At 38.4% G+C, this 14,818-nt stretch overlaps 1 protein-coding gene across 2 annotated transcripts in view; it reads right to left on the reverse strand.

Annotated features, from left to right (window-relative positions):
• Positions 1–14,818, reverse strand: part of POU6F2 (POU class 6 homeobox 2) — a gene marked incomplete at its 5' end in the record, with an annotated part of 515,308 nt that overhangs the window by 247,240 nt on the left and 253,250 nt on the right. For both annotated transcript variants that reach the window (XM_084230459.1, XM_084230460.1), the window contains one exon: positions 14,402–14,630. In XM_084230459.1, the coding sequence (XP_084086585.1) occupies positions 14,402–14,630 (229 nt within the window). The remainder of the gene's footprint in view (positions 1–14,401; positions 14,631–14,818) is intronic.

A 14,818-nucleotide genomic window follows, 5' to 3' on the forward strand; every position in this document is an offset into this window, starting at 1 on the left:
ACTGTCACTAAAAGAATCAGAAAGTTCTGGATGGAAGGAATGGAATACTCAAGATACAATGAGTAAAAAATTTTTTTAATGTAATGAAAGTTAACAGTTTTTTAATAAAACAATATGAAGAATACTTATGATGCTGGGCAGTGATAATAAAGAAACTGGGAGGAGATGATCAATAAATTATGACAGTTATTTGGAAGGAAGGTGAAACTACAAACTTGACTTTTTAAAACAAACACATGTTCAAAATATATGGGTTAAAAACTAGAATAAAAGCAGATGTTTAACTTCTAATCTAAGAGGTGGACAAAAACAAACCCACACTCTATAAATCCATTAAAATGGAAGAAAAGAAGAAAAAGCATGGTTTAAAAAAAAAAAACACAAGGCAAGATCATCAGAATAAGTTCAAATACAGTCACTATCTACATGTATCAACAAGAATAAATCTCAAAAGGAAAAGGTTTATGCTGAACACTTTTTCATATGCCTGTTGGCCATTTGCATTTCCTCTTTGGAGAAGTTTCTTTTTACCTCTTCTGCCTATTTTTTGATTGGGCTGTTTACTTTGTTTTTGTTGAGTCTCATCAGCTCTTTGTATGACCAGTCCTTTATCATTAGTGTTGTGTGCAAAATTTTCTCCCAATTTGTGGGGTGTCTCTTTGTTTTGGTTATGGGTGGCGGGGGGAGAAGGGAGTAGGATAAAAACAAGGGTGGTAGGAATTATATGGGGACTATAACCAAGATGAAATTGCATACATTGTTCAACAATGAAAAGTGATGTGAAAAACATATAAAATTTAAAAATTTAAAATAAATTTAAAAAAATTAAAAAGTGATAAAAAAAGGGGAAAAGTTTGAAAGGAAAAAAAAAGACACAAAATGTATTTAGTGTGTGCTACCAATATGTAAAATTTAATGTAACCAAAATGATATTGTAAATTACAATCATACGCTAGAGAAAGGATAATGGCTACTGCCAGGTAGGAGGGAATGTTGTGGAGTGACACAGGGGAGAGTCAGGGAGCATTTTAGCATATTCATAATGGTTCATTTTTAAATATAAAAGTTCTTAAGCAAATGTGGCAAATGTTAACAGCTGCTAATTTTAGGTCACATATATATTCTATACTTCAAAGTACAAAGTTTAATATTTTTTCAAAAGGAAAGAGAATTTTTAGATTCTGAACAAATGGAAATTGCTCATAAAAATTGCATCTTTTTTCTTTCTACATAGATTTAAAAATCCTAGCAATTTCTAAACTACAGCAGAGAACCTACAAAATGTGTTTTCTCTAATTTTTCTTACCAGAGTGTCCTTTGTGATTTTTCTGCTTGAAGTCCCCAAATTTAAATCTATGTGAGTTACTTGCATTTTTAATGATTACAGCTCTTAATCAGTGCCACCTGTATGTGAGATTTACAGAGATTCTCCAGATCAGGACAGTTCTATCTAGTAGAACTATAATCTGAATCACAAATGTGAGTCACATACACAATTTAAATAATTTTAGTATCCATGTTTTTTTTTAGCATTTTAAAAGGACAGGTTGATTAGGAAAAGGAGAGAGACACCTGTATTATCCCAGGCACTCAGGGGTGGGGTGGGAGCCTCTAGCATCCATATTTTAAGAATAAAAAGGAATATGTGAAATTAATTTTAATCACATATTCCACTTGACCTCATACACCCAAAATATCATTTCAACATGTTAGTAAGGTCAGAATTAATAAGCTAATTTGTATTTGCGTGGATTTTACATTCACAGCATAGTTCAATTCACACTAGTGGAATTTCAGATGTCAATACCCACACAGATCTGTGTATCATATTGGACTTTGTAGCTCTAAGTAATAAAAATGGTCCCATTCAAGGTGTATACTTACTAGGTGTCCATCCCAGGCCCAGCATGCTTCATAGTATCATAATTAGTACTTTAATAACCTTGTGAGAAACCTAAAGGAAGCAAGTCTCAGAAATCAGAGTGCTTGCCCAGCACACATAGCTGGCTAGTTAGGGTAGGAATTGAATCTGGCCAGTGTGACAGCCCAACTACCATGATCAATGGCTGCCTATCAGCAGAGACGGTCTCCCAGTCAATCTTCCCTGACCATTGTTTCTATACTAGCAGAACATCTCAAATCTTATTCTTTCTAGACATTTGGGTTTTCTGTTGGGGAGATGCTTTATCTGGGCCCTTCTCTTATCAAGGGGCTGGGAAATGGAATCTAATATTGGTTTGATTCAGAATCCCTTCAAAATGAGGTAAAATTCACAAAAGAGGTAACTTGTAATATAAAGGAAAAGGCTGGTAGACTCCAGCTCAGCAAGCTGTAGCCACCTTCATCCTTTTGTCTAAATCCATTGTTCGACTATTTGACAAACTTCTATTTCTATCCTCTCCATAAAAGTCTCCCTAGTTGAGGAAGTCATGCACCTTTCATAGTTTCATAATAAACTGGAGGTGAGTACTAGTACAGAATCAAAGGAAATAAAACTCCAGTTGCTGCGGCTGCCAGGGTTGCCTCTGAACATGGCTTATATAATATTTCATCTGTGCTGACACCTTTCACTCTCAATTATTTGGCTGCTGTCAAAACAAATCAATCAAATTATAGCACTGTGTCTTCATGTTACCATTCCATTGTAAGTTAGCGACATTAGCTTTGAAATATATGGAAGTATAAATTTTATCTCTATTATTTATTTAATGCAACTTTCTCCCATGTGAGTTATTTTCCAAACACAACAAACTCAAATTATCTTATGTCAAATGTTGAATATATATATGTTCTGCTAAGAATTTCTAAAACAGTGGCACACAGGGGAACCAACATGCATCCAGATATGTTAATGAGCTTGAATATTTATGCTAATCTTAATCCAGTGACAAATGGCAAACAGACCAAGGTTTGTTTTTCTTCTTTAATTTTCATTTTGGTTATAAAGTGGCGAGCACAGCTAGTTAATATGAATTTGACAAGTTGCCACTAACCCAAAGATAAGGTTAACATGGAAACAAAAGTTTTTCAGAGATAAATTTTATTTACAATAAGACTTAACTCTCCAAAATATATTATTTTTAAAAATTAAAATTACATTATCTAACCTATATTTTTCTCGAGCACAGATATTCTCTTTTATAGCACCAGGGTCGAGCATAACTGCTTTCACTGCCCTGCATGACTGCAGCAGGCATGACCCAAAGTGTTTAAAAAGAAGACAAAGAGGGGGAAAAAAAAATCTCAAACACTTCATTTTGATCTTTTGAGACTACAACTACATTTTAAAATAATATACTGAAATCAATCAAGTTACTTTTCAGCAAAAAGAGCAAACACTGTTGAAGCTTTTATGTACAAGCTCTTAAAATAGCTTCTTTATACATGGAAACTTGGCATGTCTTTAGGAGATAAAAGGCAAACTGACAGATACATTTTTGGGGGGCTCCTACTTGTTGCACTCCAACTATATAACGGGTAAGCCACAATTGAAAGTTCTAATGTGAATGTGTAGATTCTGCCCAGTGAAAGAGAATCTAAAAACAGAGGGTCATGCAAGTGCTGCTTAAGTCACTGCAGCACAATCATGTGTGATGGGAATTCTTCAGTCTCTGTCATCCCTGCATCCTCTTTTTTATTTTTCATTTATTTATTTACGCATCCAAGAAAGGGGGTATAGGCCAGATGTATGGGGGAGCAGGTGGTGAGAGGATTCACCAGAGACAGAGTAGGGAACAGAACAGGCAGACTTACTGAAATACACTGCTGAGGGGGGTAGCGGACGAGACTGGAGATATCTGCTGTGCCATGTGGGTAGCTCCTTGGTTGGCCTGGGATCAAATCCGAGCTACAAAGGTTATGGATAGCTTCACAGTGCTGTGCTTAACCCCTTGTGCCACCAGGGAGGCCCCTTTTCCACATCTTTTTACCCAGAAATTTCTGCCCTCTCAAGCTTTAGTCAGATATGTTGATGATTTCTTCATTAGGATCTCCATCATGAGCCTGATTCTAAGTTTTAGATCCATATATTTCCAACTGACTACTGTTATATCTCCATTTAAATTTTCCACAGGAAACTTGGTCAAACTGAACTATGATTCCTCCTTCTTTCTTCTTATCCCTCTACATTTAATCTATCACTTAGTTCTGAGAATCTCTTTTATAAGAATTACACACATTAGAGAAAACAGGATTTTTTAGGAGAGCAGTAGCTCCCGTTCGCTAAGTGATGGACAAAGGGAATTGGGCACCATCTCTATTTCCTGTTTCTAATAGCTCCCAGTTCCCTGCCTTCCACACTTCCCTCAGGTACAGGAGTCCCTTTATCTTGTTTCCAGAGGAAAGATAAACAAATCAGCCCAGTTCCCTCTCATCCTTGACAACGGAGTGAGATTGAAAAAAATTTCAGATACAGCCTTTTCTTTTGTTAGGCATCAGTGCCATTCTAGTGGCAGCCATCTTGGAAAAGAGCTCTGATGGCTGACTTGGAGTCTAATCCAGTTTGCACATCCTAGTGTAGACACATCGCTAGATTCCATCAAGAGTTCTGATGGATTTACAGCCTTATTATGTGCAAGCTGGGGATCACATTACTTCGCTGCCTTTTGCTTTGAAAATAAATGCTTTGGCTTTGCTTTGACATTTATGTGGCAGCTGGAAACCATTATCCTTTGACAATGCTTTATTCCATTGACAGTATCTCTTAAATACACAGTATACTAGTCATACTTCTCATTCATGTGCCTCCAGTTTAATCCATGCCCCAGTGCCTCAGTGACGCCTGCTTCAAGGATAATGTACTGCAGAACAGTTTTTCAGGTATTTTAAATAAAAACTCTGAAGCCTCAGAGACATAGAGGTTTGAAAAATTGCCAAAGTAAGGCACATCGCAGCAACTTTCCATAACTTCTTTATAGTGGATTTGGTATTATTGTGTGGTGTGTCATGTGCAGCTCTTTTGAATAACGCTACAAATATAAGTTTATGCACAAGCTATTTTTAATATTTGACTTTGTGACAGCAAGCCACATACCAGAGGCTGAGAAATCATTGCTTACTAAAAACCAGTGTCTGCTTTTCTCCTGTCTGTGACAGGTCATATTGCCCTTTCTGTGAGTAGTATTATGCCTCTGCTCTTATGCTCACAACTCCCTTGCAGATGCAACTTTCTTTGTGTGGGCATCACTAGAATAGCGCACAAGTAAATTACAAGAAAAAGTAGTGCACAGGACCACCTACTTGTTTTCTTTTTCATATAGTCCTGTAACTACCACCATGATCAAGATAGAAAATTGTCACATTTGTCCTGCAAATTCCCTTCTGCTTCTTTATATGTAACTTTGCCTTGCAATCCCCCCAACTTTCCCTGGTCACCTCTTTTCTCCTTTTAGTCCCCATAATTTTACCTTTTCTTCAATGTTACATAGTCATACTTTTATATGAGCTCATTTGTTACTTTAAATAGTCTCCAATTGTTTATGTATTTATTATCCACTTTTAGTACTTATTGAATTTTGCATACTTTGAGAAGCTGTTAATGTGTTTCAAAGGACCACACTAATAGTCTGTGCAACCTGATGGAATTATAGTCTCAATGTTGGAAGCAATCTTAAAGGTCACCAAAATTAAAAACTCATGAAGTATATCTTTAAAGCAATGACCATTGAACAATGTAGCATCTTATAATAGAGTTTCAATTATGTCCTCCTTCCTCAACTTAGGGGTATATTCATTCTCACTGGCAGCAAGCTTGACCAGCCAATTTTCTTGACCAACAGGATGTGAGAGGAATTGATGTGTGCTACTTCTTAGTGGTAGCTTTAAAGGCATTGGGGTTCTGCCATTCTCTTTTCACTTTTTGATGAAGGAGTCCTGTTCCAGGGTGAGGCTGCTACTTCAGCCTGGATCCTAAAATGAACATGTGCAACATAACCTCTGCTGCCTAAGGCCCATGTGTATTGTGATATTAAGAAAAAAAATTTACTCTATACGGGTGGAAATTTGTATCAGTGTGTTGCTGTTGCTAGCTTTCTAGTGAAAGCTAAAAGATACAAAGCCCTACTATCAGGTTATTCAAGGTTTCTTCATCGAGAATCTGCATGATTAAATTTTCTCAACACTTAGGACTTCTCCCTGGGATACACATCCCCTAAATATTGTGTGGCTTAGTCCCTCATATTCTTTGGGTCTCTGTTCAGTGAAGACACTGATGCTGTTATGTTATATAAGATACTTTCCACCCCCATCCCAAGCACCCATCATGCCTTTCATCTACTTTCCTCTCCACACTAGCATAGAAGTGTCTCCAGTGACTACATTTTGTTGATTGCTATATTCCAAATCAAGATCATGATCAAATATACTACAACAGCTCAATATGTACTTGGGCAAATAAATAAACGTATTAAAAAAAAAACAAACAAAATAAACCTGTTTTCTCTTAAGCTAGTGTGATATATTTTACTATGAAATAATCTTTCCCCTTGACTTATCTAGTTCCAAATCTTTGCGCAGGTTTCTTCTTTTTTTAATAAACAGCTTTTAACTTTTCATTCTTTTCACATTTCAAGTTGCTTAGAATCCTTGGAATTACATAGACACAGGTAAACAAATGCAAACATATACCCATGCAAATATGACAGCATAATCAGTTTTGATTAAGTATATTCATCTTTAACATCAGGTTTTTGGATGGACAATTGGCATGTGCAGGAAAGGTAGACAAGGAACTCTACTATGCCCCTTCCTGCTCCTCCAGTCCAATTTCTTGCTACCCCAGACTCCTAATCTTCCCTTCAACAGCAACTGAACTGTTCATAATACCCTGTAGACTCCATTTCCCTCATGCCTTCTCTACACTGAATGCTTTCTTTACTGCTCATGACTTGACTAACTCCTACTAATTATTTGAAATCTATCCATCTTTGTGCTTCCCTGTTGGCCGAGGGTTAAGTCTCAGTTCTATCACAGCATAGGGCCTGAGCTTGATCCCTGCCCAGAGAGCTACCCCATATATGGCACAGCAGACCTCTCCTATCTCTCCCGCTGCTCCCCTTAGCAATATATTTCAGCATATCTGCCTGTTCTGCTCCTCACTCTGTCTCTGGTGAATCATCTCACCCCCTGCACCTCTAGCCTACACCCCAGTGCTTCGACACATAAATTAATCTTCAAAAAATAAATAAATAGGGCCTGCCCTGGTGGCACAGCAGTTGAGTGCTGGGCTGTGAAGCTGTCCGCAGCCTCTGCAGCACCGGTTCTATGCCCGGCTGCCGGCAAAGGTCCCACATGGCGCGCAGACCTCTCCTGCCTGCCTGCAGCTCCCCTCAGCAGTGTATTTCATCAATTCTGCCTGTTCTGTTCCCTGCTCTGGCTCTGGTGAATTCTCTCACCCTCCCGCGCTTCTGACTGTACCCAGTGCTTAAATAAATAAATCAAAGAAAGAAAGAAAGAAAGAAAGAAAGAAAGAAAGAAAGAAAGAAAGAAAGAAAGAAAGAAAGAAAGAAAGAAAGAAAGAAAGAAAGAAAGAAAGAAAGAAAGAAAGAAAGAAAGAAAGGAAAGAAAGAAAAGATAGAAAGAAAGAAAAGAAAGAAAGAAAGAAAGTACATCCATCCATCCTTGCACACTTATTTATGAGTCAAGTCATATCACCAAATCAAGTAAGATGCCTATCACAGTGCTTGAATTCTAGGGGCAGAGCTAGACACAAACATATATTATAAATAGGTTATATGCAAATGTCCTTCTCTACAGCACCAGGGCCAAGCATCACATGCTGCTTCCCTAAATGGCTGCCCATCTAGTAAGCATGGCCCAAAGTACTTAAAAAGAAAGAATAGAAAAATTCAATCATTTTTTGGGATTGTAAGCCTATGTAGAAGGTAACAAGTGTTAAAGACAAAGGAAATAAAGGGGGACAGGAATATGGAGAGGGAGCAAGAGAGGGGGTACACTTGACACTTTCTGGGGAGAGATGCTCTGACAGAGGGAACAGTCTATGCAAAAATCTTGGGGTAAGAGTATGTTCAAGAAACATCAAGAACATCAGAGTTCTCTTACACCAAAGCTGACTGGATTGCAACAGAGGTTGTGGGGTTAGAAAAAAAACCGCACTAAACTTAAGATATAAGGATTGGACAAAACTTTCCCATGTGGAGCTGACTGAAAGCAAAAGACCAGAAACATTCAGAGTTTCTGAGAGAATTGGATTCCCAAAGAAACTACAAATCTTTAGTTGTAGGGAACTAGCAACACAACAGCTCTCATGCTTCCATATGCCCTCCATGGAACTTATTTTTAGGTAACAGACACAGAAGAATCTCCCAGGGATACAGTTAAGGGATAAGGAGAAGTGTGGCCAAAGGACTTCCCTTGAGATGTCCAACTGAGGAACTTCTCCCTATAAACAGAGGAGGGGACTTTCACAATATCTGCCTCCTGGCACGTCAGAATATAGATATCCAATTGTGGAATATTCTTACAATACAACTCTGAAATGAAAAGAACTACTGATATACACAACAGCATGGATGAATCTCAAAAACATTATGTTTAGTAAGAAAAGCCAGATATGAAGGAATATCCAGAGCAAGAATCCATTTATATTAAATTCTAGAACAAACCAAACTAATCTATAGTGACAGAAAGCGGTTGCAGGGTTGCTTGTTGTAGGGCATAAATTGACTACAAAGGGACATAGGGAATCTTTTGGGGATAACAAAATGTTTTGTGCATTGTTTACAGTAGACGGAGGTTGCATGGGTGTATATAATTATCAAAATTTGTTGAGCTGAACACTTAAAAGCATGTATTTTATTGCATGTGATGCCTCAGTTAAAACAACAACAACAAAACATGCAAAAAGGAAACATAATGTAACTTGCACACGGAATTCCTAACCCCCAGCTTATTCCCACATAATTTATTCTACATCAGACTTTGATTTGGAGAACACTACAGGCAGGAAAACCACACTTAGCCTTGATTTGTCAACTTTCCTTAAAGCTAATTGCTTTTCCATGTTCAAGTTAAGCAGCACTCTTTAATGTATTTTTGGTCATTAATTTAAATGTTATATTTGACTTAACTGGAATGTTCACACTTTGATATAAATCTGCTATGTAGCACATTTATATTCTCCTTTTCTGTTGCCCACAGTGAACACTGGGTCATCCCCAGCCTGGGTGATGAGAACAAGTCACTAACCTGAATTATCTGTCCTATATGTAGACACACCTCAGTTTTGTCATTAACCCCTTTGCTACTTATGGTCACTTGTGCTGAAACTGAATTCATCTACATTTTCTAAATCTCCAAAAAGAAAAAATCCAACACATTTACATGGGTTCCATAATGGGAGCTTCATTGTGCCACATCAAATAATAGTCTAGTTCCCACACCAGGACAACTGCAAATTACAATTTTAGTGCAATTGTAATTGCACTCTATTCCAAAATAAGTAGATTGGAAGACACTGACCCAGGGAGGTACATGCATTGGAAAGATACTTGTACTCTGAGGAAACAAAATGGAGCATGAATGAACCAAAATTATGGGTGAGCCAAGAGTCAACCAATACAGTAGATAAGAGTCACAAGGAGGGAGCAGGAAACCAGCTAGCATTTACCCTGGAAATGAGGATTGATGCTGGTTGCTCAGAGAGGAAAATTAAGTCTCTGAAGCATAGTGGGTCACACTGGATTCTCTCATTCCACCATCTCTGAGTCTGGGTTGCAGGACCATACCTAGGATTCTTTAATGTCTGTAATTCCTTATTCTTGCCTGTTTCCTTTCCAGAATACCCCATCATGGATGAGACAGGAGTCCATCTTTTTCTTGTATGGAAGAATCTGAGGACAAAGGGGAAAAAAAAACCCAGGCCATGCAGACAAGAGTTTTCAGCAGGACAAGATGGTGTCTTTCAGTAATACAAGGAATTTTCTGGGTAAAATCTGAGGGTAAAGTTTCCAGTTGTGCCCCAATTATGCAAGAGATCACCTCTTGGCCTAAAGGTGACTGTCCTAAATAGGCAAAAATGTTCCTAAATAAGTTATTCTTTTCAGTCATTTTCCTCATTTAGTGACCTGGGCCTGAGGTGGCAATGTAGATGAGGAAAATGAATAAGGACACTTATCAATAACATGGCTCTCCATCATCCTAGAAGTCTCAGAATCTGGAGGGGTTGATGGACATGGTGGGGGAAACACCCAATGAATTCTGAAAATGCTCCCTTGGCCAGCCTTTCTTTAAAGTACATAAAAATTACCAGAGAATCTTAAAAATAAAAATTCAATGTGTTGTGGTTAAATCCTAAGAGTCTGCATTTCTAACAAGCTCCCATAAAATGTTCCTGATTTGGGGACCAAGTTTATAGAGGGAGATTTTGATGGGATACCAGGAGAGAAAAGTCAGCCTCAGTGTAACATCCTGCCATTAGTGCTCACTAAAATACAGGCCTGAATCATGGCCTCTGAGGCTCTGAGAGCAATTTCATGTCATTTGATAGGGAGCATAAATGAACTCTCAGCCCAGTTAGTAAAGAGGAAAGTACTTGAGAACTTATCCACAAAATCCAAACCATTAAGACACTGATATCAGTGATTTTTTTTTTTTTAATGGGACAATTTGCAAGTTTTGAGTTAGAAGAATAGATAGGTTATAGAACTTGGCAGGAAGACTGGAGAATGTCAGAGATAATTCCAGCTGGAAGACTTGTTTCTTGAGTAAAACCTTAACAATTCACAATGAGAGAATGGGGCCATGCAGAACAAAATGTATCATATGGAAACAGAACAGACTTCAGACTAGGGTTTTAACAGTTAAATCCCTCCCCCTCACACTGACCAATCAAATCTATTTTTTATAAAAAGCAGAGACAGTGGGGTGTCAATAGAGATTTAAAAAGTCTCTTTCAGGACTTGGACTGAGGTTATGGTGCTTATTGTTTAGGAATGAGCCATGGGAAGGGGCAAAACAATCTACCCTGTTGACGAAACAAAGGAGATATTGTAGCTCATTTACAAGATCACTACCCCAGAGAGAAGATCACACTGGAAGATACCAAGGACTGGCCCAGTCTCACAACTGGCCAGGACCTCTGCAAATGATTTTGTGGGTTCCTAGTCCTCCACCCATCAGCCCCTTCTCATATCACTATCTTCTGTGAGATGATCTGGGAAGCTGCTGAGTTATAGTCAACGCCTAGAGATTGTTGAGGGCTATATAAGGTCCCTACAGGCAGCGAGATCATTCTTTGGTCTGCTACTGACAAAGTGTCTGACTGCCATTTTCTTTCAGGTAGAGGATCTAGTTCCTGGGCATCTTGGAGACAGGAAGCATTTACCTGATTACAATCTTCTCAACTTCTTGCAGGGTCACCAACTCTTTCAGTTGTCCTGATGTTGTTCTAGCAGTGAAAGTCTTATGTCTTGGGAAAGCTCTCATTTCCAAAAAACCAGGATAGTTGGTCACTTTGCAGACTAGTGAGTTCTGGGTGAAGAAATCTTGTCAAAGATATGAAAGGAAAGGAAATGCCCAAGGTAATTGGAAACTGAGCTCTTCTGAATCTTAACAATGATTTAGGAATTGGGATTCATTCATAAAAACATTAAAGAAAGAGTTGGGTAGGGCAGGGTCAGGAGTATTTTTTATTTTTAAATATTTATTTATTTATTTATGCAAGAACTGGGGTATAGGCCAGATGCGTAGGAGGATGAGAGGATACACCAGAGACAGAGTGGGAAACAGAACAGGCAGATTGACTGAAATACACTGCTGAGGGGAGCAGAGGGCGAGACAAGAGAGGTCTGCTGTGCCACGTGGGACCCTCGCTGGCTGGCCAGGATGGAACCGGTGCTGCAGAGGCTGTGGACAGCTTCACAGCGCTGTGCTCAACTGCCTGAGCCACCAGGGAAGGCCCAAGGAGTATTAAGACTAATTAAGAGGAGTTAGTTTTTGGTAACTGACTGACTTGCAATTGGAAGGTATTTTTTTTTTAATTTAATTTAAATTTTTTAAACTTTAAAATTTAAATGTTTTATTATTTTTATTTTATTATTTATGTATACAAGAACTGGGGTGCAGGCCAGAGGTGTGGGGGGTGAGAGGATTTACCAGAGACAGAGTAGAGAGCAGAACAGGTGGATCCACTGAAATACACTGCTAAGGGGAGAAGCTGGTTAGATAGGAGAGGTCTGCTGCAGCATATGTGGGTTAGATCCCTGGCCAGGGATTGAACTCATGTCACAGTGGCTGGCAATAGTGCTGAAATTTTAACCCCTGTGCCATCGGGGAGGCCCCAATATTTTTTTTTTTTTAAGATTTATTTATTATTTATACAAGCACTGGGTACAGTCAGAAGCGTGGGAGGATGAGAGAATTCACCAGAGCCAGAGCGGGGAGCAGAACAGGCAGACCAATGAAGTACACTGCTGAGGGGAGCAGCGGGCACTAAAGGAGAGGTCTGCGTGCCATGCAGGATCCCCGCAGGTGGCCGGGGATCGAACCAGTGCTGCAGAGGCCACAGGCAGCTTCACAGCCCAGTGCTCAACTGCTGTGCCACCAGGGAGGCCCCCCCAGTATTTTTTTTTAATGACCTCACCACCACTCCTCCAGAATCATTAAAATTTCAAAAATGGAGACAAAGGAAGAAATGTTTCCTTGTGATTGTCTAGTAGACAAGAACTTGACCATCAAATCCAATACACTTCTGAAAATAAGGCTGATAGAGAATTGTGTGAGTGGTACCAAGGGTTAAAAAAGAGCTAGTAGTCTTACCACACCTCCTTAATCAGTACACAAATCTTAAGACTCATTTTCTAAAACCAAAGGTACTAAAAAGGAAAAAATTCCAAACTACGAACTAACACTAAATTTACAAAAATAAAAAAGAGAGAGAGAAAAGTCTTGATGGAAATCCACATTAAACCAATCACCAATTTTAAACCTTTAAAATAGCCAGGTACTAAAATCCTAGGAGTACAACCATAATACAGATATAACAAGCCTGTTTTTGGGACTATAAATTTGGTGTCCATCATAACTAAGCAGAATTAATTCATGAACTAGGAGCTCTGTGAGCTTATGTTTATTTATAAAATTCAATATTCCCATAAGTGCAAATGTTCCAAATGGAAGGTTACATTTTGATAATGCCCATTTCTTCATTAAGATTTCATCATCTACCTATATTAAAAAACCTCTCCCTATACTTTTGGTGTTTTGCTTTCACCTTGCTTATTCCTGCCTTATTTGCTTTGTCTTGAGATCCTGGCTTCCAAGGAACCCGCAAATTTGAAATGAGCAAAGTTTGTGCATTAGTGTGTCCGATTTATGAAAGGCAGGTTTCTTGGCACAATTTAATGGTATACAAAAGACTTTGTTTTAAACATTGAAGTGAAAGTCAAGAAGTGGTGACAATGGGCTTGGCTAGTAAAACATACAGGGTGTAAATAAGTTTGGGTCAAGTGTTAACCAGCTCTTACATGGCCTATTTCTTATTCTCTAGACTCACACTTCAACCAATTTAAGTAATAGGGAGCCCTTACTTTTGATCAACTAAAAAAGTACTTTAATTTGTTATTATAATAACATTCCTAATCAAATTCTCACTCTACAAAACAAATTGTTATCATTTTATCATTGGAGAAAATGAACATGTCTGATCAGCCCAGAATACATCTGTTTTCTTTTCATTAGGTATCCTAACCATATTCAGGCCATTTTCCACCATAATAATTCTTCCTCTGACAGAGTCTTTTGTAAATCCGTGTTACTAAATCTTTTTTTAAAAAGTAAAATCCCTAGTAATAACAAGAGAATGACCTTACTTAAGTAAAATTAGAGTCCAACTCTTGTCACATGCTTACATAATAATAAAGGCTCAAATACAGGCCTATTTTTCTCATTGCAAAATATGACCATAATATAATTTTTGAGAATGATAACTAAAATATACTTATCAAGCAAAATAATAATTAAATTACCCCAAATGATACCAAGTATTTGAGATGTTCCAACCACTTCACACACAGACCAGTAATGGCTAACCTTTTTTGCAGCTGGTTAAATTGAACAGTTCATGAGATTATAACCCATCCTCAAATAATTGCACAGTAATTTTACATCTAAGTTTTTGATGTGTCTCCCTATGTTGCTCAAAATGCTTCCAGAAGACCTGAAAGATTTCAAATCAATGTTAGAAAATGAGGGCTGATAAAATCTATGGTTTGAGAAAGTATAGGATTCACAGAAAACTTGAAACTTTGAGCCCCTGCATAAACTTTCCATGTTCTTCATGGTGGCACCAACTCTGAACCATATGGAACACTCAACACACTTATTACTTCAGAGAACACTGGCCAGTGGGTAGCACCCTATCATGGCACAAGGACATATGGGTTACCTTGTAGATTTTGCAATGGCAGAGTCATAATGCCTCCAGCTGCAGCTGCTGCGACCAGCCCTTGGATGTTGGTGAGATTTGCAGTAGGCAGTGTGAGGACCAGTCCTTGCTGCCCTCCTAGCTGTCCAGCCATGTTGAAGGGGATGAGGATGGGCTGGTTGAGGGCTGGCGTGCCTCCCGGCATCACACCGGCTACAGCAGAGGCTAACTGCTGTGCCGTCAGAAGTGGCTGCAAGGAACAGATGATCTTAGCTTACTTTCCAGTAGAACCAAGACATAGGCTTTAAAAGCATTTTTTCTCTTCCACTTAAGCAGGTTCAGGCTGTTCTTGACCAAGTAGCAAAGTCACATAGTTTATTCCAGAAAAAAAGAGATTGGTAGAAAAGAGAAATTGAAATTACACATTGTTTTTTTTTT

Source organism: Talpa europaea (genome assembly GCF_964194135.1).
Source record: "Talpa europaea genome assembly, chromosome: 3".
Taxonomy (NCBI): Eukaryota; Metazoa; Chordata; class Mammalia; order Eulipotyphla; family Talpidae; genus Talpa; species Talpa europaea.